We start from the raw sequence: 26,141 nt of genomic DNA on the forward strand, positions 1-26,141 counted from the left end.
TGCGAGGTCCGCATGTTGTGCACGTATTTCACACTTAACTGTTACTTGGAGGCGGACACTCCTCAAGTATTTTTACCTTCTACATAAAAGAAAATTTTTAAGTATTCATATTTTATCCGTGTTTTTCTTTGAAAAACATACATTCCAGAGCATATTATATACTTTTTACTCCACTACATTTCTTTATTTCAACCTTTTACTCATTTCTCCTTCTCCCATACTTTGTCCCAGGCATTTGTTCCCCCCAAAAACTCTCTTACAGTCCCATCAGTCGCAACTCGCGTGCATTAATTTAAAGTTTACGTCACTCACTGACTACGTTTTCCTAACCAGAAAAAAAACTGATTGCCCTGCTCTGCCTCCAATTGGCTGGTACTCGTTCCCATCTGGGTCATAGCCAGTTAGAAGCAGGATGTGGGTGGGAAAAAACTCTGGTGCCTGTCTCCTGTGTGTATGGGGAAAGGGGAGGGACAGAGACAACAGGCTAGACAGACTCCTACATTTAAATAACATTTAAAAAAAATATCTGATTGACAACTTATAATGGAGATGGGATCAAGCCCAAATAAGCAACTACACTTTAGAAACAAGCCCAAAAAAAAAACACGCAACCCGCTACTACCAATATTTGTAAGCGACTTTACAGAAAAACAAGCCCAAATTCGCTTATAATAAGCGGACTTGGCAACACTGGTTGTTTCTCTGCGCGTTAGGGAACGTAAATGAAACACACGTCATCGCGTCGCTATATCATTGATATCATGATATGACTTTTTTTATTATGTAAAAAATTATACAGGTATAATCGTGAACGGTATGATTTGGCACACCCATAGTAGCAAATCAGCAGTAAGGGGCATGTCTACTAACCTGCCTTTAATTCTAAATATTATCTTTAAAATATATCTGGTTTAGTCAGATGTATTGCACATAGTGTAGTTTCTTTGCGGCTATAGTCAAGGTTATTTATTTATAGACTGTAAATTTCTACTGCGAGTGTCAGCTGACATTAATTCATCCTGTGCAGAATCTAAAATGACCCTTTGTGGTCATAAGAGAAAACATATAAAAACATTAAATTCCTATAAAAATATTCTTCACATAAAAAGACAAAAGAGGCCATTTTGAAAAAGTATCTTTATTTACGACAAAACAAAAACTCTCGCACCAAAAGAAAATCAAGACCATAGATGATGTGACTAAAACTGCTGTTCTGTAAACTGAGATACCAAAGATATCAGTGCTGTCACAAAGAGAAATACTTTAACAATACTTTAAGAGAAACTTACATACAACCTCAGCAGCAGATGAAACATACAATCTACACACACGCACACACACTTATATATAAAAATCAAAAGGATTTATATTTTTTCACATATAAAAAAATACCAAAAACCTGAAACACATAATACATGACATTATTATTAGTATAGAGAAACAATGTCAGTAGCAACATGTGCACAAATATCATTTGTGAAAGTCTAAGGTAAGCAGATAATTGCTGATTGTGGTCTTAAAATTATAATGTTTTGAATTCGCATGAGTAATATTGACAGCAATCTGAATCGTACCAGTCATGTGACTGTAGGCATGATTTCCTCAGCTAGTTCACAATACAACACAAGCAGGTGTACAACGTCAGGGGCTCAAAATCAATATTAACACTCATCTGTGTTTATTCAGAGAAAGCGAATGTGTTTCAGAAAATAAAGTAACTAGTTCTTAGTAATGATATGAAATGTAAAGATTTATCATGACATTCTCATGATTGTGCACATCGAGTACTTGCATAAATATTCAAACTATTTATACCAAAAACTAAACCTAACTGTATTTCAGATCCAGGTCATTCAAAACAATTATCTGTATATGATAAAAGTTTTTTGTAGTCTTGGTCCAACACACAATGTTTCTTAACCCAGCTGAGGAGACTCTTAAAACAGAGGAGGAAAATGAGCGGAGTTCAGGAGTCGAAGCAGGATTTCATGATTGCCTCCCTATCAAATCTGAAACTGAGGAAAGACTGCGAGGAAAGGACACATTCATGTTCTCCAAAACACAACTCTCCGTTTAAACCATATTCATCAACAGCTTCATCTGTTGAAAACAAATATGGACAATGTTAAGAGTTAAAAAGTAATGCGAAAAAAGAAAGAATCAAGTACACTTATATATTTTTAGGATGTTAAAATATTTTAACTGGAAAACAATGCTAAAATACCCAAACAAATTTTTTTGTACTTAAACTCACCTAAAGAATTATTAGGAACACCTGTTCAATTTCTCATTAATGCAATTATCTAATCAACAAATCGTGTGGCAGTTGCTTCAATGCATTTAGGGGTGTGGTCCTGGTCAAGATAATCTCCTGTGCTCCAAACTGAAGCCGTTTCTCAATGTCAAGGAAGGATCCTCGGAAGCCAGAATTTCGAGGATGCTACGTCATCGACGTCCGTCGAAGGACTGTTCCAATGTCGAGGATCCTCGAAATTTCAGCCAAGGACTGAGTCCTTCGTTCGAGAAATATCCCATGTACAAGAAAGGATGCATATGTGTATCCTTCGCATGCTTCAGGCGCTGAAATCACCCACAATCCTATGTGTGCAGCACCGAAAGCACACCTTTCAATCACGCAATGACGTGCACTTGCTAGCCTGTTCCATTTAACGTGTTCTCCGAATGCTTAAGAGAAGCCTCACCTAGCCTCTGAAGGAAGTGACTTTTAAGGACTAGTCCTGCCAAGGAAGTATCCTTGACATTGAGAAACGGCCTGAATGTCAGAATGGGAAGGAAATGTGATTTAAGCAATTTTGAGCGTGGTATGGTTGTTGGTGCCAGACAGGCCGGTCTGAGTATTTCACAATTTGCTCAGTTACTGGGATTTTCACTCACAAACATTTCTAGGGTTTACAAAGAATGGTGTGAAAAGGGAAAAACATCCAAGAATGCGGCAGTATCATTTCAAATTGGTTTCTTAAACATGACAATGAGTTTACTGTACTAAAATGGTCCCCACAGTCACCAGATCTCAACCCAAAAGAGCATCTTTGCAAGATGCTATCCTATCAATATGGGCCAATATTTCTAAAGAATGCTTTCAGCACCGTGTTGAATCAATGCCAAATAGAATTAAGGCAGTTCTGAAGGCGAAAGGGAGTCAAACACAGTATTAGTATTGTGTTCCTAGTAATCCTTTAGGTGAGCGTACATAGTTTTTAGTTTCTAACAATATGTGAGCAATGGAGACAGCACCACCTAGGGGTTGCAATGTCTAAATTGTTCATAATGTTGGTAAGCTGTATTAGCTCAGGTACAGCATTGTATAAGAAGGCCCTAATTAGGCTATTCTGATTTTTCAAGATTTAATTTATATAGTACACTTGAAAAGGTTATTTAACACAAGTTAGTAAATTCAGTCACTGAGTGCATCAAAATACCTTTTGCATATTGTTCTTTGACCCTCGAGGTGCATTATGGGTATGTGAACATCAATTCATCACAGTACATGTTTAGTGCATTAAGAGATTGGGTGAACTGTAACATGAAATCTCTGTGATTTTGGTCGTTGCATGACTGCTGGCCAGATGGGTTAACCAGAATATTACAGTAACTGCTGATCTCCTGCTATTTTAATGCACAAACATCTACAGTTTCCTGCCACGTTTTATATGTTTAGTTCTATCATTAGTACGGGACACAAAGCAAGCTTCTGTAAACTAATTTCATTAAAGAGTAACTAAACCCCTGGTCAGAGCCTGACTCCACCCACTGCAATATTTGAAAAATGCAAGAAAAGTGGGCAGATCCCAACGGAGATAGAGGGGACGAACTAGCCTCGTACCAAGTGTGTGGTGAGATCGTAACAAGGGCGTGGTGAGCTTGAACCTGCTTACGTCACGAGTTATTTCTTGGACCCAACATCCAATAGGAAAATTCAACTGCAGTAGCCACTGTTCAACCTGAAGAGGGCAGCACTCAGACGTTTTTACACCATATATTGTAGTATTGAAACACTTTATATCCAAATGTCAAAAAACTTACTAAAATCAATGAACAGCACTAATAGAGCATCATTCTTACAGATCATTAACTAAAAAAAGTTGGTTTAGGGTTTAGTTACTCTTTAACATGACTGTTCTTCTGTAGTCTTTCACTGCAGACATTGTATTAAGTAAGTAAGTAAATTTTATTTATATAGCACATTTAAACATAGCAGGGCTATCCAAAGTGATGTACAGGGTAAAATCAAGTCTAATAAAACTAAAAACAACCAAACAGATAAGACAGAAATGGCATTAGTAGATGATTAAAATGCCAGGGAATAAAGATATGTTTTCAATTTAGATTTAAAAATAGCAATTGTAGGTGCAAGGCGGATGTCCAGAGGTATTATGTCAACATGAACAGAAGGACTGTTTTTATCCGTCATGGCAAGAAAGCGGCTGCTTTGAGCGCAAAGGGCCCATTTATCCAGTATTGGTATATGAAGTGCTCAGGTTGCGTACATATATTATTGTATCAGCTATTGAATAGCACAAATACCTACCAGTTTCAAAGTTGTCTTGCAGTCTTCTGGGCTGAAGTTTCTTATCTTTCTGTAAGACAACACTGTGTTAGTCAACAGAAACAGTCTTACTCTGATGAAGAGTGAATGTGTAACAGTATGGTTTTTGGGAGAACTCACCAGCTGACTCACACCATTAGATTTTTTCTTAATGTTTGGAGAGTCCTGATGTTTCTTTCCATTGCCTTTTACCTGACTCTGAAAAAACACACAAAAAACATATAATGAATTAGCAAAAAAACATCATCTGTCCTGCTAAGATATGAATAACTATTATTTGTGTTATATAAGGAGTTATTTAGGATTGCAACACTTAAAGCAGTTTATCCAGACACCTTAAAGGGGAAATATCATGAAAATCTGACTTTTTCCATGTTTAACTGCTATAATTGGGTCCTCAGTGCTTCTATCAACCTAGCAAATGTGTACAAGATCAACCCAGTAACTTAGTTTGGGTAAACCATTCTCTGCAAGCATGTGAAAAAATAGGTAATTGAAATTTGGCTTCCCGTGTGATGTCAGAAGGGGGTATACCGCCCCTTAATCTGCACTGTCCAACCACGGCACTGCCATTTAGTGCAGAGATCAGCTCATTTGCATTTTAGAGGGCACACCCAAAAACACCACGTTTTGCTCACACCAACAAAGTGACAATTTTGTCATGCTATAATAAATTATCTATATGGTATTTTGATCTTAAACTTCACATACATACTCTGGGGACCCCAAAAATTTATTTGACCTCTTAAAATAGTCCCCTTTAAAGCAATGGTTCTCAAACTTTTCAGTGTGTGCCCCCTATGCTCCTTGTAGGGAGCATGATTCTGTGGCCTCCCAAAGATAATTCATGACAAAAAACAATCACGACCTTAGAATTTTTATTAAACAAATCATAGTACCCTAGCACCATCTTGCCCCCCTCCCCAGTTTGAGAAATGCTGCCTTAAAGGAATAATGAAGGAGACAGAAATGACTAAATATAACTGATTAGTTTACGTCTTATCTTTATCCATGTCTTTTCTATGTGCACGTCTTATCATACAAGTTATTGTCCATTTATAAATAATCCAATCACCTTTGAAATGTTGCATCAAAAAAAAAAACTTGGCTTATAAATAGTAATATTATCTAACTGCTATCAAGTCGTTGAATCATTCACTATGATTTATCCAAAACAGTACTTTATTCAAAGAGAAAACACAGTTTTCTCAAAGACAAGCAAATATTCTTTCTTGAATTATTGTCTGTAATGCTTTAAGAGTTTCATATAAACACAACATAGCAAAGATATGGCTACACTTATCCAATAAGATAAAAACGTACCATGGGTTTAAGCCCATCTACTAATTCACTCTGGGCAGTTTGTCCAAAAGGTTTTTGCAGTTTTTGCTTTGGCCAGTTGTCACCCGACCCTGGAGATGCTTCCAACAACATCTGAGATCTTCTGGGCTTCAAGCTGAAAAACAACAGAGAAAAACTGAATTCAACTAATTCAATTGAATATCCACTCCACAAAAATCCTATATACTGTAGGCCATTACAAGTCGTGTCTGTCTGCGTCCTGCAAGACAGAGGCGTAAGTTGTAGTAGGCGTGTCTTGTCTTAGGAGGCGTGTCTTGCACTTTTCTAAATCGCGGTCTACCACGCGAGATCTTCCTGATCCATTACCCACAGTAGATGGCGGTAGTGCTCTTTTAAGAATGCGAGGCGCCAATAAGCTCAAAGACGACGAAGAAGAAGAGACCTGCCTCTTTTGCGGTAAAACTTCTAGATCATGCATCACGCAAGGAAGTTAAGATGATGTCTGTAAGTAGTGGATTAACAAGAATGAATGTTTTGTTTTTACAAGCCGTTTTGTTTTTTTGTGGTTGTGCTACTGTTTAACATTCTTTACAAACTATTTTAACGTCCCCATAACAGAATTATGTATTTTGCATCATATCTCCTGAACCGAACATAATTACCTAGAAAATGTGCTGTCTATGTTTTGATGGTCAAGGATTATAGCGACAATAAACTGTTCAGGTGAATAGTTAATGGTGAATTCAGTGACGTTGTGAGCAGAGGGAGTCACAGTATCTGAGAACCTAGGCTAGACTTTATAATATTATATATGTCATGTTTAAAGGGGAATTCCGCCTTGAAATGATCCTAGGGTTAATAACAAACGTGTACCGAGTTCGACCGTTCACTGGAGTTTGTTTTCATGTTAGTCTAACGTGACCAGTGTTATTGCTAAACGCAAATTAGCATGTTATGGTAGCCTTCGGGGCATCACTGCATTAAAAACGAAATCGCTATGTCTATACTACTAATAATGCTCAAAATAACCCCACACTTACACTGTAGCACAATGAGGGTCTCTATATGTAAACCGAAGCATTGAGAACTTTGCAAGTGTACAGGCAGTTTATTAAAAATAAACACTTACCGTTCACGTCTGGATCACATATCCATGCGGGCGCCATCTTGGGAAAACTAAACTCTCGCGTGAAACGTTGTTGCCCGTTGTTGTGGAACAGGTGTTGTGCTTTCACGCGAGAGTTCAGTTTTCCCAAGATGGCGCCCGCATGGATATTTGATCCAGACGTGAACGGTAAGTGTTCCTTTTTAATAAACTGCCTGTACACTTGCAAAGTTCTCAATGCTTCGGTTTACATATAGAGACCCTCATTGTGCTACAGTGTAAGTGTGGGGTTATTTTGAGCATTATTAGTAGTATAGACATAGCGATTTCGTTTTTAATGCAGTGATGCCCCGAAGGCTACCATAACATGCTAATTTGCGTTTAGCAATAACACTGGTCACGTTAGACTAACATGAAAACAAACTCCAGTGAACGGTCGAACTCGGTACACGTTTGTTATTAACCCTAGGATCATTTCAAGGCGGAATTCCCCTTTAAGGTCATATTGAATATTGTTCTACTCTTTACAGTCACTGTATTGTTAGGGTTAATGAACAAAGGATTGCGTTTTACAACTCATGCATACAACAGACATGATATTATAAAGTCTAGCCTAGGTTCTCAGATACTGTGATTTCCTTCTCACAACGTCACTGTGTTCACAATGAACTTTGTAATTAACAGCATGCACCTATTTTCAATAAGGGTATGGCCCTTAGGAGGTGGTGGTGTATCATGTTGATGGAGAACTTCCAACTGGAGAAGTACTTATTTAACATTAGGGCATTTACAGATTCTCACATGATTCAACAGGATTATGATTCAACGCTTAATAGCAGGATTTATGCTTCAAGTGATTGCATTTCTGATAATATTTGTATTTCACTCTTATTTCCCTCCACTACCTCATTTAGCCATGGCAAGATTTTTGCACATTGGACCAATGAGTCCATGGATCTCCTAAAGGTCGTCAGCAGCCTGTTATGCATCTGAGGAAGTGCAAGTTAAAGGAGATTGAGATAATAGGTTTGCCTTTCATAGAATGCTTGGTCGTAAACACAGATGATGGTTGCTTTTACATTTGCTAGATGAAAAAGTAAACATTGTGAAGACAGGATTATTGGCTTTTATTAGTTTCACCTGCACTTACTTTGCTACCTCCTGGAAAAACTGACTAAACTGCCTGCTGCAACATGGGTCCATTAACCAGAAATGATACCAGGAATAGAATTAAAAGAGTTTTAACACACTATACTAAGTTTGCACTTAGAACATCAAGACCTTGCTAGGCCGCACCGTCTAGTGGCTCCGCTCGACTTTAATTTCATTCCACCACATACGTAGTGAAAGCGCTTGGTCATATCAGGCTAAGTAAGGCCACCCTCACAACATACACAGTACACTTACCCCCCCACAACAGCTCTTCCCATCCTCAGTAAGCCCCTTTCCATTCTTTGTATATTCGTCCACTCTTCTGTATTGTATTCCTTGAATCTGAAACTATTGTACAAAGTACAATTCACAATAAACAAAAATACCTGTTGTAACTCTTCCTTTCTATTCTATCAGGCCTTAAGCGTGGAAAAGCAACGACAGAGGCTTCCTGTTACTTTGGTTGATGACCCCAAGGTCACTTTTCTTTATCATCAAATAAGTTTTCTAGTGCAAAAATATCACAAAATGCAAACAAGTTTGTGTTGCCTGTTTCAGGCTTTGAGAGTGGGGGAAGAAGAGGAGCCACCAGTGAAAACAATGGTAACAATTTTACTATTTAAGACTGGTAAATAGCACAAAGGATTAGTAATGGTATAAAAGGACATACAGTGAATTTTGTCAAACTTTAGATCTAGTTACTGTAAACAGAATGTTGACCCAATTCTGAATGTGCTCTGCAAAAATGTAGTCATGACCGTGATGTTCCACTTCTGATTTTAGCCAGCCTATTTCTTTGTTGGTATGACACATAGATCTTCCAGAATTATTGAAGTTTAGTACAAAAACAAAATTACTGTTATGGAGAAGCAATATTTAGTATGAAAGGTGGTGGTGTGGCCAACTGGTAAATGTTATTATAAATGCAAAATGGTCACAACTTAATGCCAATGAATACATGACATGTGAAGGCTTTCTCATAACTATCCTCCTGTTAGGGCGCACTCACATTATCCAAACCAAACCGCGCTCGGGCGCGTTTGACCCCCAAAGCCTGGTTTGTTTGACTAGTGTGATCGCTCCGTTCCGCGCCCGGGCGCGGATTGTTTAATCGCGCCGCGGCCGGGTTGCAGAGGTGGGCCGGAGCGCGGTTCACTTGGGCTCAGGCGCGGAAGGCTGTGGTGTGAGCGCAATCGCGCCTGACCGCGATTCAAAAGGTGAAGACGTCAGCTGCGCGACCACTCACCTTCATCTGCCTCCGTAGAAACCTTTTGATTCGCGCAGCGGGGTTACGTGAATGTCTGAGCTGCGCACGTGACAGATGAACTAAGCAATATGATGACATGTGAGAGGGCTGTCTGTAATCGCGCACCAAACGACTCCGAATGAAAAACACAGACTTATCATTACGGTGGGTTCCAGTGTTAAGAGAGAGCTTTACTTCCTGCTTTTTTCAAAACAATCGCATCTTAATGACGAAAGCGCGCCCGGACTCGGATCGATAAGAAGTACAGTGTGAGTGCGTGCATCTGGGGGAGTAGGGAGGGGTGACAATCGTGCTGGGGCTTGGTTTGGTTTGGATAATGTGAGTGCGCCCTTAGTGAGATTTTTCATGTCTTGTTTCTATCATCAGTAATATTTATTTTAATTCATTGTTTTTTTACCTCATGCAGAATATTGAAGACATGCAGGAAGCGAGCAATTTGTTAACACAGCTAAAGGAACAGAACCTCTTCAAAAGGTGAGGTCCAGGTGCCACGCTTCCTTGGCATGGAAGACAGTGAGGCTGGCTGTAGAGTCACTGGAGAATTTCATTTTTAAATGGTGACACCTTAAAGTGCGTGTTGCAGGTTAACCACCACTGTCGATTAATGGGTACATAAATCACTCAAGATATGTGTATAATTTTTAAAATGTCTCAAAAATGGTCTTAAAGACCACTTTTTTTACGTTTTTGGTATTAACGGTTATTTTAACGCAATTCTGCGATGACGTCACATTGGGGAGAAGTGGAGAAAGACTCAGCCAGAGCCATAGAGATAGATGAGACATTTATTGCTGTTTAATACTTACGTATATAATTTGGAAATCATATATACATCGTAGGAAATATATAATGTGTTATACTGCAAAGTTACCATGCTAATTATTATTTATGATATATGTGGAGATAAATAAAACTTCGCAAATCTGCTGATTTCATCCATTCATGTCCTGACCACCAGGCTAGAGATTTTTAAACATCCTTAATCCACACTTACTAGTCTATCAAATAATATCTCAAATATATTGTTTTGTGAAATAAAAGGATGCTTTGTTATATTGTTTATGTGATTATAACGAATCATTTTATACGCAGCAGTCAGCAGCTGCAGCACACTCGGATCCGACCGCATACATACTGTAATAAACAGGCGTTCGGCGGCTTTTTACATCACGACAGACTATGCCATTTGAGGAGGAACCGCTCATTGATCACCGTATTTTTATAAATCCTGTACATGTTTGGACCCGCCGAACAGGTTGAGCACTTTCATATACTTTGTTGAGCAGAGAGGCTGCACTTTGACCAGCGGGCTGCGGGAACCGGCGCACATCACGCCGCCATACGGTGTTGTTAACTCGAAACGTATAACTATTATCAGATCGACCCACCGGGAAAGTCCCGACTCTCTCGATTGCCATTCCGCTACTGGCTGTAAGAAAGTGAGTGCGTTTGGGTCGCTGGTCCCCGCGAACAGATGTGACGTGCTTCACTCACCTTCCAGGATTAGAGACATGCTGCCAAAACCGTTTGTGCTGAAGATCGCATAAAAGTTACACCCACTTCAGGCAGGATCATGGACCCCCTCAAGCCAGCATGCACGAGTATGTTAATTGTTTGTTTACTTTCTACACGAAGATAATATGCTAACGTTATGCTATCTGGCTGTCTGCCTATCTCTCTGTACTAGCCTATCCATCTGTCTGTCTATCTAGCTGTCTGTCTATCTATCTATCTATCTATCTATCTATCTATCTATCTATCTATCTATCTATCTATCTATCTATCTATCTATCTATCTATCTATCTATCTATCTATCTATCTATCTATCTATCTATCTATCTATCTATCTATCTATCTATCTATGTAAATAATCTGCGCTATCAGAACTGTACTTTACTCGTCTTTCTATAGTCATTCTCAATGCTCTCAAGGCTGCTTTGGTAAATTCTCTCCCCAGCGTGACGTCATACAGTGCGGTGTGGGGGAAAGGAGAATCATTGCAAACCGCTGTACTTTTTCATACTTTTTCGGGTTTTGTGATACTCAACAACATAAAATACAATGGATAACAGTTTAAATGTTTATTATTAACAAGCAAATTGCACAAATTCGTTGAAAAATTTTACCTGCAAAACGCCCTTTAAATGCTGATGAAAAGCATGAAATTATGGATCCCTTCAATTTTAATTTTGAGTATTTTGAGGACATGGAATTGTTTTTTCAAAAAATTGAAAATACAACGATTAAAGTCCATTGTGGCTTGTCAAACCAGTGAGGAAAAATGGCTTTGTGTTACATGAGAAACATCTTAAAATGAATGTGTTACATGAGAAATGTGTTACATGAAAAACGTCTTAAATGGATGTGTTACATGAGAAATGTGTTACAGAATGTGTTACATGAGAAATGTCTTAAATGAATGTGTTACATGAGAAATGTCTTAAATGAATGTGTTACATGAGAAATGTCTTAAATGAATGTGTTACATGAGAAATGTGTTACATGAGAAACGTCTTAAATGAATGTGTTCAATGAGAAATGTGTTACATGAAAAACGTCTTAAATGAATGTGTTACATGAGAAATGTGTTAAATGAAAAACGTCTTAAATAAAAAAAATTTAATTATTACTCTGCTGTCTTTTTGGTAAAGGTGTTTATTATTTTTAAAACGGGGCCATAGGGAGGGAGGTTGTTGTAACGCATTGATTTACAATGATTAATTTACAATGTTTACGTGTGTGTGTGTGTGTAAACAATGTGTAGTATGTATGCTTATGATGTTTATGCATGTTTATAATGTACAATTGACTGTGTGCTGTGTATGTATCTCATACCGGTTTGATTTGTAAATATACAAAGAACAAGATAAAAAATAGACTCATAAGGCACTTCTTAAATTTATTGTTAATTATAATAATACCCCTGGCTTAGTGTCATTCTTTTGTTGATTTAAATATCTATTGGGAAATGCCATCTTCATCACTTTCACTTTTTATAATCCCTGGAAGAATTAATATAAAGCAATAAACCCCGAGAAGCAGTGGGTTACCAGTGCATTTTATAACAGCTAAGGGGCGTTGTTAGGCACGACGCGAAGCGGAGTGCCTAAAACCCCCTTAGCTGTTATAAAATGCACTGGTAACCCAACGCTTCAAGGGGTTTATTGCGTTTATAAAACGGTTACTTCATATGCATAACGTTAGCGGTATTTTATAAAATAAAACACAAATAAGTTGTAATTATATTAGTACAAATATTACTCTTCCGCCAAACAAAGTAGTTCCTCAGAATCAAGTGTGACTGAAACAGAGCGCAGTTCCAACCAACAGAGATGCAGCAAAGACACAATGAAAATATGTTTTAAGACTGTGGTGTTTATTTCATAAATCACCAGTTATCTAATTTATACATTAACATTTATATTGTGCTGCTGTTGAAGTGATGATCAAATATGCTTGGAAGCATGCTGAACTCTTTCCCCGTCAGCGGTTTTTTTTTTTAAGTTGCCACCCAGTTTTAGTTTAATGCCTTGCAGAAAAATTATCTTCTTAAATAAACATAAAATATCAAATGAAAGAACAGACCATCCGCTTTCAATCAAAAACAAACAAAAAAACTTTCATTCATCCTACCTTCATTGTTCTCTTATCACCTCTCGAATTTTTTAGCTAAAAGCGGAGATAATTCCATATTTGTGAAGAACTTTTGTAAGAGATCAGATTGAGCCATCAAAACTTACACGCTGTGTTTTCAGTGTTGAGTGAATGCGTCAGTGTTTAAGTTGGGTAAGATCGCCACCCAGTGGATAATAGCGGACGTGTGAACTTGACTTATAAACTCCTCAGACAACGTTTTCTCTTTATCGACGAGATGACTCAACAATATTTATTGACATTTATCTGGATATCGCCATTAATTGTGCAATTGTAGACAAATTAAAAATATGATTATAGACTGTGGTGTTTATTTTCATAAAGCAGTATGCAGCAACAGTGGCGCAGTGATACTTATGTAATGTGGTCTGAACCGTGAGGTTACCAGTGTATTTTATCACGGCTTAGAACGCGTTTCAACCAATCAGAATGAAGAACCAGAACTGCCCGTTTTATAATATACATTTTATTAATACAAGTAATTAATAAATTAATTTATTGCATTTAATTAACCAGCAGATTCCCAGTGCAAAACACTCCACCCATACGTTTTATGCATAAATATGCACAATGTACCGACACTGTTTTAATAGCCCCTCTAATTACACAATACTGAATAAATCTGCATTAAGAAAACGAAATTTACCTTTAAAAGGCTTTTCGTTGTTGATGTGCTTCTGACTTCGAGGAAGATCAAACGTGGTGGACCGTGATTTAGAAAAGTACAAGACATGCCTCCTACTACTACAAGACACGCCTACTACAACTTACGCCTCCGTCTTGCAGGACGCAGACAGATACTGTTGCCCATTACACAACAGATTAGGGTTGGGATGATAAAAAAAAACTTTGACTTCGGTACGGTACCAGAACTTAATACCCCGTACCGATACTAAAACGGTACCATAGGTTACAAATAAACAGCCTCAAATAATAAATGAATAGAAAACATTTATTAAGAAGACAAACTCTGTCTCTGAATATATATTCTAACTTACATATCTTCTCTCAAGCTGTTCAACAAGATTTCTGAATCCTAGTTTATCAACAGTATAAATAGGAATGTTCAAATATAGTTTTATTTATTGGCATGCATGTAATTCTAACATTCATATGACTATTACTTATATTAAAATGAATATCAGTACACACAAAAAAACCTGCTACTTCCAGCAACTTTCAGGTGCGACTACCAAATGGGAGTGAAACGTGGAGTTCTCGTCATCCAACATTCATCGGTTACTGCAGTGGACGTTTACTCATTTGTTTATAATTGTTACTAGTACAAGAATATGGAACGCCTCCGAACAACTTCATTAAAAGAGATGGGCGACACAAAGTGACAAAGTTGCTGGTAGTGTGCAAGCAGCTTTAGGGTAGGGACACACTGAAACAATGGCAAAAAAATGAACCATGAGTTCAGCTCACATTGGCTTATGTGAGTCCAAAGACATTGGCCAAGTAGCACGTCTACTCTGCACCTGCGTGTGACGAGATAACTTTCTGTACCAGCAGGTGGCAGTAGTTGAGGTTCATTAGTCAAAACTGAAAATCGGAAGAGCTAGTGACCACAGTGATCCAGTCTCACACAAATCTCACTCACCAGAGATGAATTTGTGATATATCTATAATGTCTTATGAGCCATAATTTTAAAAAATGTTTATGTATTCGAATGAGAAATGCAAAGAAAAATGAGATTAAGTGTTCTGTGCATTCCCTCTTGACTTCGTCATTTGCTTATTTTATCACATTTGTTTATCTTCTTGTGCCATGGCTGGCTATGCCGAAAACAGCCAATCAATTCCCAGTCAAGTTTCACCACCGATTCGACATGGAGAATAGGCAAAAAAAACATGAGCCACTAAGATTTACTTCAGCGGATGGTCTGAAATGCACCAAAAAATTGAATCAGATTAGGGCCGGAGTGGGGCCACTTTTCGGCCCGGGAGTTACAGGCCCAAGACCAGCCCACTTTTTCCATGGTGTAATTTCAAAATAGCACTTTCTAAATTGGATAAATGAAGCAACAGTTCAGCTCTTACTATTGTGTATAGTTTTTATTAATACCATGGTTCAACCAATAATGTAAAGATTAAATAAAAATTAAATAATAATTCACTTATTCACTACAAAAATTATTAGTAATAAAAATAAAATAATAATACAAAGTAATTTTTCTGCATATACAGATCAAGCTTGAATTCTGTTATCAATATTAAATTACATAATATTTGCAAAGTCTATGAATTGCCTTGTATTGGGTGAAACACAAAAGGCTTTTAATTACATTTTATATTTTGCTTGTGAATAGGTTGACAACAGTATTAGCCAAATAATTATGTTGCTAATGCTAATCATAGGCCTATCTCTCTTTACCTGTTGCCCCTTGAAAATAAATCGGTAAGCTTGGCACATTTTGGCAGCATCCTCCTCTAATGCCTTTTTCAGCCCCACCTGGCCTGTTCCTCCCACCCATCCTCCCTAACGCATACAGTTACGGTAGGGCCAGCCCAGCTATCGGTAGGCGCCAGCAGTAGCCTACCTGAGAAAAGTTTTGGAAAAGACGAGCTATGGACCCAACCAACTTTATGGGAGGGGAGAACTACCTCACATGGTACAGCGCGCTGCGGTGTCAGAATGAGGAACGTGTGTAGTTTTATTTAAGAAAGATAGTCTCACTAAGGTGACAAATGTAAAAAAAAAACTTGACCAGACCAAAAGTTAAGGGGGCCACCGGGAATTCTCCCATTTACCCACCGGGCCTGAATCAGATGACACACAAAAACTGCCCAAACGCCGACAATCGGCTTGGTGTGCTCCAGGCTTTAGTTCTAGTTTCATAGATATGAAATGTTACAGAGGATAAATGTCTTTAAATGGCAAAATAATCCTACCGGAAAGGTTTGGACGGTGTGCTGCCACTAGACGCAAAATCCTCATCGCTGCTTGTCGACTCTCCTTTGCGTTTGGCAATCCACTCTCTGAGCTGTCTACATACAGAAACATTTCATCTGAATTATACCCATCCAAACCAACAAACACAAATTTAAGCAAAAATCACTTTAGAAACAGAAGATCATTGATAATGCAAAAAAACAAAGGTACCTCACAAAGGGGATCACCATAAAAAACTTGTTTGGAGCTAGTCCAAGCTTGGATTTAGGCGTCATGTCATTCCTGTGACAGGGCAGTTTGTCCATTGGAAACCATTCAATGTTCTGTCAGGAATCAAGGGCAGAGATATGCAATGTCACGCCTTTTTACCATCAAATGAATGTGCTTGTAAATAGGCAGAGAGAGGACTAATGGCGCTTTTCCATTGCATAGTACCCCACGGTTTAGTTTAGTTTGGGTCGGGTCAGTTTACTTTTGGGAGCTTTTCCATTGGGTGCAGTACGTAGTACCCGATACTTTTTTTCGTACCACCTCGGTTGGGGTTCCAAGCGACCCGAGCTGATACCAAACGTGACGCGAAAACACTGTAGATCACTGATTGGTCTGAGAGAATCGTCACGTCATCGCTATAATGTAAATATTAGCTTTAACTTACTGCTAGCTTGCGCTGTCTAAAGCAAACATGTTGTTATCTGTGTTCTGCTATAAGTTTCCAAACACCCTTTTAGCGATGAAATACATCCGCAGGTTGAGAATCCGGGACACCATAACAGTTTTTTCCAGACTTACAGTTTGTGGCGGCACATTCGCGACGTGCACGTCCGCATTATATATGCTTAAATGCAACTTGAATGAGGCTCAGCGGAGCGCCGTCGACTGACGCCACGGGTCGGGTGTTTGAACAGAAACTGTCATGTGAGACAGAGGTAGTTATAAACGCGATGTGCAAACATCTATTTGTGGTGGCCAATTTTAATTTTGTGGCAGACTGAGAAATAAATGAATGTATGGGAATGTACAACAACGCTCTCACGTGTATGATGTCACAGCAGTAGGCAGCGTAAATATAACGACACGCCTATAATCCCTCCCACTCCGAAGTGATACTAAACTCGATGGAAAAGCTAACCACGCCAAAGTGAGGTGAGCTGACCCGACCCAAACTAAACTAAACCGTGGGGTACTATGCAATGGAAAAGCGCCATAAATGTATACACACCCTGATTTCTTTTCTGGTCTTGGGGTTAAACTTTGTGTCTTTAGGAACTCCCGGTATAATATACAATCGAGCAAGCTGATCTGAAATTCTCTGCTCAATATACGTTTTTTTGCAGATCCGATCTCTGATATCAAACCCTGTCTCCTCCAAAACCTGCAGGGAAAAATCACATATTACATTTTCATGTCATAAACGAAAACATTTTTAATATAATAAAGTGTATTTTTTCACAATGGAAGACGATTGTACCTCTCTCACAGCACAGTCGTGAAACGCTTCATCTTTATTCACTTTGCCTTTAGGAAAACCCCAGCCAGACTTGGCCAGATAGCCCTGGACCAGCAACACCTTCAGGAACAATCAAATTTCAGTGGGGACTCCAAGGTTACATTAGCATGACAACAATGTAGTAAAAAACTAAAAAGTACATTCTTATGTCATGTACACAAGAGATCAGACGGATTCACAAGGACAACTAAAATGCTGTATTATAAGTGCCAGTCTGGTAGTGTCAATGTTACTTTGTATAAAAAGCACTACACCCCCAGTGCACTGCACATATACATTCTTCTACAGAGCAATAAATAAAAACAATCAAGATGACAAAGCATCAAGCTGTTTTGTTTAGATGGGTGATGAGGTAGGTTTATAATAACAAGTGACTCAAGTATAAACCCAAGTAAACTCTGTGTGAATAAACTCGAAGTCCTGTAGGTCGCTATTGTTATTTTGGTTATACTCATGCACATGATGTTAGCGTTATCACAGATTTACGTTTACATAGTTTACACAAAGGCAACAAGGTATTGTTTTCATAAACTTGTACTTTGAAACCCGTCTTCAACCGTTTTTAGGATCCTAAAACACTGTTGTTGTGTAAACAATCAGCCAAAGTGCATAACAACTTTCCTGTTTACGGTTTTAAAATGTTTTCACGTAAAATATTATACAAGCACGTGCTCAGGTGCACTGCCAAAACTATAGGTCATTTTGGGGCAGATTCTTGGACAGGGTTTATCCTAGTCACAGACTAAAATGCATGTTTGAGCTCCCTTAATTTAAAAACACCTTGTACTAACATATTTTAACACGTCAGTGCCATTGTCATGTGTTACAGTATTATTTTTGTAAGCTTCGTTTGTAAAAACTACTTAAATATCCTAATATAACTAATGCCTATTCCTGGATTAATTTAAACCTTGTCCAGGAAACCATCCCTTTAAGTATAAGTAGAAGCGTTATTTCTTTGTCATTATAATCAATGATGCATTAAGATATTTGTCTTGTGTCCCTTATTATTTATTTCTTTACATGTTATATGTAAAGCGCTTTGCGCTCAGTCACTAAAATATATTTTCTGCCTGTGGTCATTTGTCTGCATGTATTCTTATATACTGTTACCATCGAAACACATTTTAAGTGTTGCGGATGTTAAAGGTGGGGTGCACGATCTCTAAAAGCCAATGTTGACATTTGAAATCACCTAAACAAACATGCCCCTACCCCAATAGAATCTGGACCTTCTTTTGATAGACCTGGGGCCCCGTTTTAAAAAGGTGGTTAGTTGAAAACTCTGAGTATGTTAACCCTGAAATGAGGGAAACTCTGAGTTTTCAGTTTCAAAATGGGAGGTAGGTTAAACCTGAAACAGCGGGGCAAGTCAAGCCTGTTTCAGAAGGAGAGGTAACTTATACTCAGAGTCTGTTTCCGAAGTAACTTACTCTCTAAATCTAACCTGGTTTTAAAGCAGGTTTTATCCTGTAAACTCAGAGTTTCTGGCAGTCTCCTCCCCATTTTTACATGAATAGCTGTTTTTAATCTTGTTAGTTGCTTTAGTACATTCATTCATTGCGCACATTTTAATTATATGACAGCAAAATGTAGCAATTATATTAAATAAATAAATGTGTGGACTTGTTAACACAAACTTTCTGATAACAGTTGAATGATTTTCCTTGTTGTTTAAAAAAAAAGAAACGTGTGTGGCGTGCGTCGTCACTTGTGTGTGTGCAGCGCGGAATACCAGAGCGAAGATGGATGCAGAGGAGATTGACAGTGATCTGTTAGCTACAAAAAAAAAAACTCTACGTCTGTTGTATGGCGGTAATTTGGATTTAGGATTACTGACACTGAGCAGTTGCTACATCACATGGCAATACGAAAACATTTCTAGTTTTACAAATACACATTTTAGCATTATCACTAAACTGTGTGTGGATTTTCCTTAAAACCCAACAAGTTGACTCATGACACCACTTATTATAATCGTAACCGCGCATTGCAATATTAGCATCAATACCCGCAATGGGAAAAATTGCCCAAATCGTGCAGCCCTAGTATTCACTCATTATTATCGCCCGTCTAGTGGGTAGTGCTGTGCGCAGTGGTTTGGGCAGCCATACTGTCGGTGATCTGAGTTCGAATACCGGCTTGACGCATATCTCTTTTATTCATGACAAACATTTGTAAAGTTCGTAGCCTTTTATGCCCAAGTATTATGCCTAATTTCATTTTTAGCTGAGCTTTTGTCATCTTTTTGTCCATAGGATTGAATGCATAAAAAAATTAATATAATAAAGTACAGTCCTCCGTTTATTTACTTCTGATATTTTAACAGTGAAGAAAAATTAAATGTTTGCATTTACTAGAGTAGCAATTTCCAACAACAACTCTTTTCTTTAAAATATATGCTCTTAGTTGCTGTACACTTGCAGTAACACTTGCAGTTTTAGTAGTAAAAGGATTAAGACCTCTTTGTCACGTGCTGTTGCCATGGTGAATGGTAATATCGGAGCTCCATTGATGATGGCTTTTCATAGTGGTTGTGCACGCCCTTAACTGTTGCTGCGTCCGAAACCGCCTACTACATACTATATAGTACGCGAAAAGCAGTAGGCGAGGCGAGTAGTATGTCCGAATACATAGTATTCGAAAAACAGTATGCGAAAAGTACCCGGATGACCTACTAGATTTTGCAGTGTGCATACGATGGACGCTTCACTATCCCATGATGCCCCGGACGAGGAGTTATCCAAAGAAGAAGAAGAGGCACGCGGCTGTTTTCGCGCTGAAATGACATGACGTGATGACGACGTATGTCACGTGATGTAGCAACATGGCGGATGTAGTACGTCCGAATCTCATTCATACTACCAGGATTCATACTATACAGTACCTACTGTTTTAACGCCAAGTAAGTAGGTACTTCATCTAATTCAGTACCTACTATACAGTATGCGGTTTCGGACGCAGCCTCAGAGTCAAACTACTCAGAGTCGATTGAACTAACTCAGATCAGCTGTTCTGTAACCGAAAACTCAGAGTTTCCTATCTCAGAGTAAGTCAACTCAAGAGTTTAAGTTTTAACTCAGAGTTGGTTGAACCTCCTCATTGAAACAGGCCCCTGCCCCACACATACTCAACCCAGGCAACAATGGTGGTTAGTAGACACGCCCCTTACTGCTGATTGTCTACAAGTGTATTTCGGTACATGGCCCGACTCCCTATCGTGCACCCCACCTTTAACTTCTCAGCAATGTGATGAGGTTTCTCCTACCTTATTGATTGTTGAAAACACTGTTGCGTGTTATGGTGAAATTTCAGTATTAGAGTTCACATTTAAAATTGCCAATTTTCTTTTCAACAAATGATGAATAAAATCTATGGGTATACAATTATATTTGATTTTTAAATTATTATTTTAAATATGTGACACTGAAATCTTTTTTGCTGGGGCCAGTGAAAATTTTGGCAGGGTAAGTGAAAACCTGAACCACTAATTTGCATTAAGCCCTGTAACGGTTATTTAAATAAAGTGACAAATAACACATTATCTAACTCTGTCTATGATCTGAATCCACAAAAGATCAAAACATTTGCTTCAGGTGTTTTAAAATGAGCTTGAAACTGAAAAAATTGGTGCATTTACACTTTTCCTTTTTGTGGTGTAGAATAACGGTCAGTGTCAGATAAATAAAACAATTTTTAAGTTAATACTACCAGATTTTATTGTCTCACAAACAGCCAAAAAGTAACTTGAATTATACATTACAAAATACAGTGTTATGAGGGGTCAATAGCATTCACAACTCAACTTCTTTTGTTTAATTTTACTCACATTGTCAAGCGTTTCATCAAGAATTATTGCACCAAAAGTAGGCACACCCATTTTATACTCCTTCCACTGCTCTAAAACCTTCTGAACATCCTCTCCTTGTGGCAGCAGGAATGGACAGTGATTAAAAAGTGATTATGAAGTTAAGGAGAGAAAACAAAACAAAAGCATCTGGGGCAACAAATGGACTGTGTACAAACTAATACACTTCCTCTACAATCCTAATTTGAGCTTAAATGTAGTTTTAATATAATTTTAAGGATATCAGCCTTGGCAAAGTCCCTTATCCCACACTGAGGTAATCCTGGTGCATTCTGCATGCAGAAGTCCAGGTAAAACCAATGGGCGAGTTCAATCTGGAAGCAAACTCTGATGGCATTGTCCCTCTCTTCACTTGGGATGTGCAAAATAAAGCGACTGCAGGAAAAACAAAAACATTAATAATAATAATTAAAGTAATAATTTCTAGCATTATCACTTATAATGCTGACTTAGGAACTGCTATATTAACCTGGAGCATATTTAAAACTACATGTGTCCTTGACTTTAGGCGGCGCTGCGCAAACTGATGTGACATCAGAGTATCGCGAGACCGATTCGAATGTGTGCTTTCGAATTGCTCTCGCGGTACTTTGATGTAATAACAGGTCGATTGGTCTGGGCTTTTGCCGCATAATGCTGAAAACATCACATAACTGCGTCAATAAGAGACTATTATGCCTAGAATAGCAGATGACTCGGAACGCGGCACAAAATGCTGCCTGGTTAGCGGTAGATCATGTCGGCGAGTTAGCTGGAGTTCACAAGGTTTGCAACACATCATTACAGAGTGATCTTGTAACAAAGCAAAATGTTAAACTTGCATATAACAATAACTGTAAGCACACGTTCAGATGTAAATGTAAAGTCTCTGTTTACCTACAAAGGTCGTCCAGTACGCCGTTAGGTATCTCCCCTCGTTTTGTCTCCATGTTAAGGGTAAAAACATCCCGAACAACCGAAACTAGTACGGTCGATTCTAACAGCGCAAAGCTACTAACCGTGCGTACATCGCATTTATACGATACGATTCAAGTACATTGCCCTGTCAAATCGAAAGAACAAAGAAACATTGCTACGAATTTATTTCGACGACGCAAATGCTAGAATGCTAACTAGATAAAAATACAGACACCGCGCATGAACAAAGGCGGGGATTTACCGGGAACTAGACGCAACAGCCAATGATAGAACGTATAAACTTTGCTCAAAGTCTTTTCAACCAATCATCCACTTTTCTAAATGATAGACATTACCAGACACCAAACACAGTTCAGCAGCAATAAGTGACGCGTTTAGTAGGAAGTTTGGCTGAGCGGGAGGAAAGTGTTTCAGAAAAAAATACAAGATGTTTAAAGGAGCTGTATCTAGGTTTTTGACCGTACTAAATAATAATGTAGATATTTGGTAAATATGCTAAGGTCACATATCTTTCTCAGAAAAACAATGCTGTAGGTAGTTATTCTGAAAATGAAGCCTTGAACGAAGCACACGGTGCTTCCTCGCTCTTACATCATACGACCCAGAAACCATTTTATATCTCAATTCTTTAATTACACCATCAGGAGGTGAGGAACGAGGAGTTAGGAAGCTTTCTGAGGGGTCATAAGAGAAGTGGGTCAAGAAGGGAAGTGTTTTATCAACTAAACCTGACGCATGTATAAATCTCCTCCCCCTTCACATCACATAAATCTTGCTATTAATCATTAAATTATTGTAAATGTAGACTCGTTTCAGACAGTATATTTATTATTTATGTATAAACCATCGATCTATATAAATGATCAGTGGTATAGACACATATATTAATTTTACAGCACTTTTAAAGGTGGGGTCCATGATCTCTGCAAGCCAATGTGGACATTTGAAATCACCTAAACAAACACTCCCCACCCCAATAGAATCTGGACCTTCATTTGATAGACACGCCTCTGACTTACAAGTGTGTTTTGGTAGTCGGCCTGACTCCAAAGTGTTTTTCAAAACTCATAGATCAAGAATGTCTTTCCGCGCTTGCATCCGAGGAGGGTGGAGCTAAGACGCGAGAAAAGGAAGCAAGGAAAGGAAACGAAGATCCACAAATGAGAATGAAAAAGCACCCAGAGATTTTCTCTGGCTGCTTCCAAAAGCTCAGGCAGCTGACTTGTTGCCTTGCTGCCTCAGGGGCTAATCACACCAAACGCGCTTTAAACGCTTGGAAACGCAAGGCGCGACGCACTGCCTTTTTTATAAAAGCAGTGCGACACAGCTTTTTATATTGCTAGGTAACCACCGAGTCAGCTGTCTTGTCAATCAAATGTTGAAGTGTGAGCGCTCTTTTGCTGTTAACTGTCATATTAGCAGAAACTTTAAAAAGAGGACGCTTGCTCTGACCTTGTTTGAGGGTGAGAGGTGCACAAACATGCAGGAGAGAGTGAGCGAGTTGAGTCCAGTTCTTCAAAGCAACTGTAAACTTCCCTCCTCTCATTCGATTGGACAATGGAAAGACGCGAATGACGTCGGTTGCTTTTCCGCTCCCAGCGCTCCTTCAAAAACGCATGCTGCTACCAGCGGCAAAAACCACAAGGTGCTTGGCAAGCATAAACAGCGCACAAACGCTCACTGCCCATAGAATATCATTCAAAAAAGACGCCTGCAACTGCCATAAACGCGCTTGGTGTGATTGGTCCCTTAGGAGGCGTGCACACCAAAGCTTTTACGCCCACAAGATTTTCAACTTTGGGTGAAAGCTCCGCTCGTCAATGTCAGTTCTCACACAGTCGTACAATCACAGTGGAGGAGGGGCGGGACATTACCACACCAACCAACCGGCTCACAGCTGAAGTATCAGAGCTACCAAAGCGCACGGCTGAAGACAGCTGGCACTCAGCTGAAAAAACAGCTGGCATTCAGCTTTGTCCAGGCATTTTCAGCAGCGTTTTCAATTGTTTCTAATGGAAGCTCTGTGTGTTTTGGTGTGCACAACCCCTTATGAGGCAAATCGAACAGAATCAAACTTTAGTTCCGGGTTGATGATGCAGGACACACAGCCGAAATGACACGTTGGACTCAAAAAGAACCGTATGCGCCAGTTCAGCCAAATTTCTAAGCTTGCAGAGGATTGCCAACGATTCCGAGTTGCTAACACTGCGTGTGTATCACTGAGGATTTGAATGAGCCTGATGCGCAAAGTTTCTTTATAACAAACAAAACGTAGCATACTGGAGATATGCTTGTTCTTTTAAAAACCTGAATTTTTATTAAAAAAATTAATTTTAGTATGATTTATTGCAAATCATATTTTAGATGTTTAAGCAAAACCAATGAGTTTGGTCATCTGCATTTTCTGGATTAGATTCAGCTTGTATTGCTAATACTTGTCAGCACTGCATTGTGAGCTAATCTCAGACCAATAACAACGTATAGATTAGTTGGCCAATCGGATGACATTGTGCTTTTCAGAACGATGAGCTTTGTAAAATATCAGTGTGAAAGGGAGAAATGGAGGGATTTATGGAGCAACAATAATATACTTTATGTGGAAAATAATGTGTTTTTTTCCCATAATCCATGCGAACACATTGTATTATACCAAATACACAAAATAATGTTGTTTTTAGCAATGAAAAAGGTTCTTTTTAAATGAGACCTCAATGGCACATAAATGCTACTCCCGAAATGTGCGCCAATTGAGTTATAAAATGTGCAGAGATTGAGATAAAATAATAGAGATTGAGATAAAAATCCACACGAGCGGATATGTAATATGCAGACAACAAAAAACACTGCAAACGTAAAAATTAACATATTAACGTTTCCATAATGGCAGTTTAGTGTGATACCGGGCACAGTTCACATGAAAAACTTGTGAAAGCTGTCATGTGAAGCTGGGAGCGCACTGGGGTACCGAACCCAAGACAACCTGAAGGAGGTGGTTTGCGCTTGGTTGCAATGGAACTGTGGCACGATTACTATGACAACTGATGAATTCCACATTCCAAAACACATATGCACAGATGTCCCTCTCTCTGCTATGCATGACAACACCAACATATAAAAAAACAAAAAAACATGTTGAGTCGCTTTGTGATTTACATCTTTTTGTACGTGTGCATTGGTGGTGACGTAAGATTACCCAAGTAACTGGGATTTGATTGAATCGAGTGAGCGTGAAACCAGACCAATGCAGGAACATTTGCACTCGGGCTTGGACCGCAGCAAACGAGCCCAGTATGACAACTTTCTTATGCTTTTAACATCAGAGCACTCCTATATGTGTCTGGCAACCCGAGAGTGGCGCACCGAGAGTTCATCCGCTAGAAGTCAAAGTTACATACAGCTCAACAGGCATTACATACAGTTACATACAGGCATTGTTACTCAAGTTATGTATGGGGACAAATGTGGGCAAAATGAACTTGGCTACTTTTCTAAGTTTGCTACTTAAGCACACCCAAAAATGTTGGACATTATTCAACAATGTTAAGTTAGTGAAAATAAAAAACTCCTTAAAGAGCTATTAAGGCCCATTTGAATTGACTATAATTTAGAGCAGTGGTCGAGGCAGCACAGTGGGTAGCACTGTTGCCTCACAGCAAGAAGGTCCCCGGTTTGAGCACCAGCTAGGGCATGTGGCCCTTCTGTGTGGAGTTTGCATGTGCTCCCTGTGTCAGCGTGGGTTTATTCCGGGTACTCCGGTTTCTTCCCACAGGCCAAAAAAATGCAAGTTATGCAAATTAGAGATGCCAAATTGTCCCTCCCCCAACCTATGTATGGATCAACTTGTCTGAATAAAACTTGTGTATGGATTAACTGGTTCTTGCCATGAATATAGCCATAGATGCTG

The 26,141-nt window shown here is 38.8% G+C and overlaps 1 protein-coding gene across 1 annotated transcript; it reads right to left on the minus strand.

Moving 5' to 3' along the window:
• Positions 1 to 1,119: 1,119 nt before the first annotated feature.
• dcp2 (decapping mRNA 2) lies at positions 1,120 to 22,487 on the minus strand. The gene is made up of 11 exons (XM_065271537.2): positions 22,196 to 22,487; positions 21,543 to 21,694; positions 21,281 to 21,408; positions 17,413 to 17,511; positions 17,164 to 17,316; positions 16,155 to 16,267; positions 15,944 to 16,039; positions 5,891 to 6,023; positions 4,688 to 4,765; positions 4,550 to 4,598; positions 1,120 to 2,100 (listed from the first exon to the last, which is right to left on the minus strand). The coding sequence occupies exons 1-11, from the start codon at positions 22,246 to 22,248 to the stop codon at positions 1,967 to 1,969; spliced, it is 1,188 nt and encodes a 395-aa protein (XP_065127609.2). The 5' UTR covers positions 22,249 to 22,487; the 3' UTR covers positions 1,120 to 1,966.
• Between the last annotated feature and the right edge of the window lie 3,654 nt (positions 22,488 to 26,141).

The sequence above is a fragment of the Paramisgurnus dabryanus genome, chromosome 10 (assembly GCF_030506205.2).
Source record: "Paramisgurnus dabryanus chromosome 10, PD_genome_1.1, whole genome shotgun sequence".
Classification (NCBI taxonomy): domain Eukaryota; kingdom Metazoa; phylum Chordata; class Actinopteri; order Cypriniformes; family Cobitidae; genus Paramisgurnus; species Paramisgurnus dabryanus.

Bases quoted from the DNA above. Each gene is read 5' to 3' on its own strand.
- dcp2 (XM_065271537.2), bottom strand. From the start codon at position 22,248: ATGGAGACAAAACGAGGGGAGATACCTAACGGCGTACTGGACGACCTT. The intron at 4,766-5,890 runs GTACGTTTTTAT...GTGTTTTTTCAG, and splicing joins TAGATGGGCTTAAACCCATG to AGTCAGGTAAAAGGCAATGG. The intron at 4,599-4,687 runs GTGAGTTCTCCC...GTTGTCTTACAG, and splicing joins CTAATGGTGTGAGTCAGCTG to AAAGATAAGAAACTTCAGCC.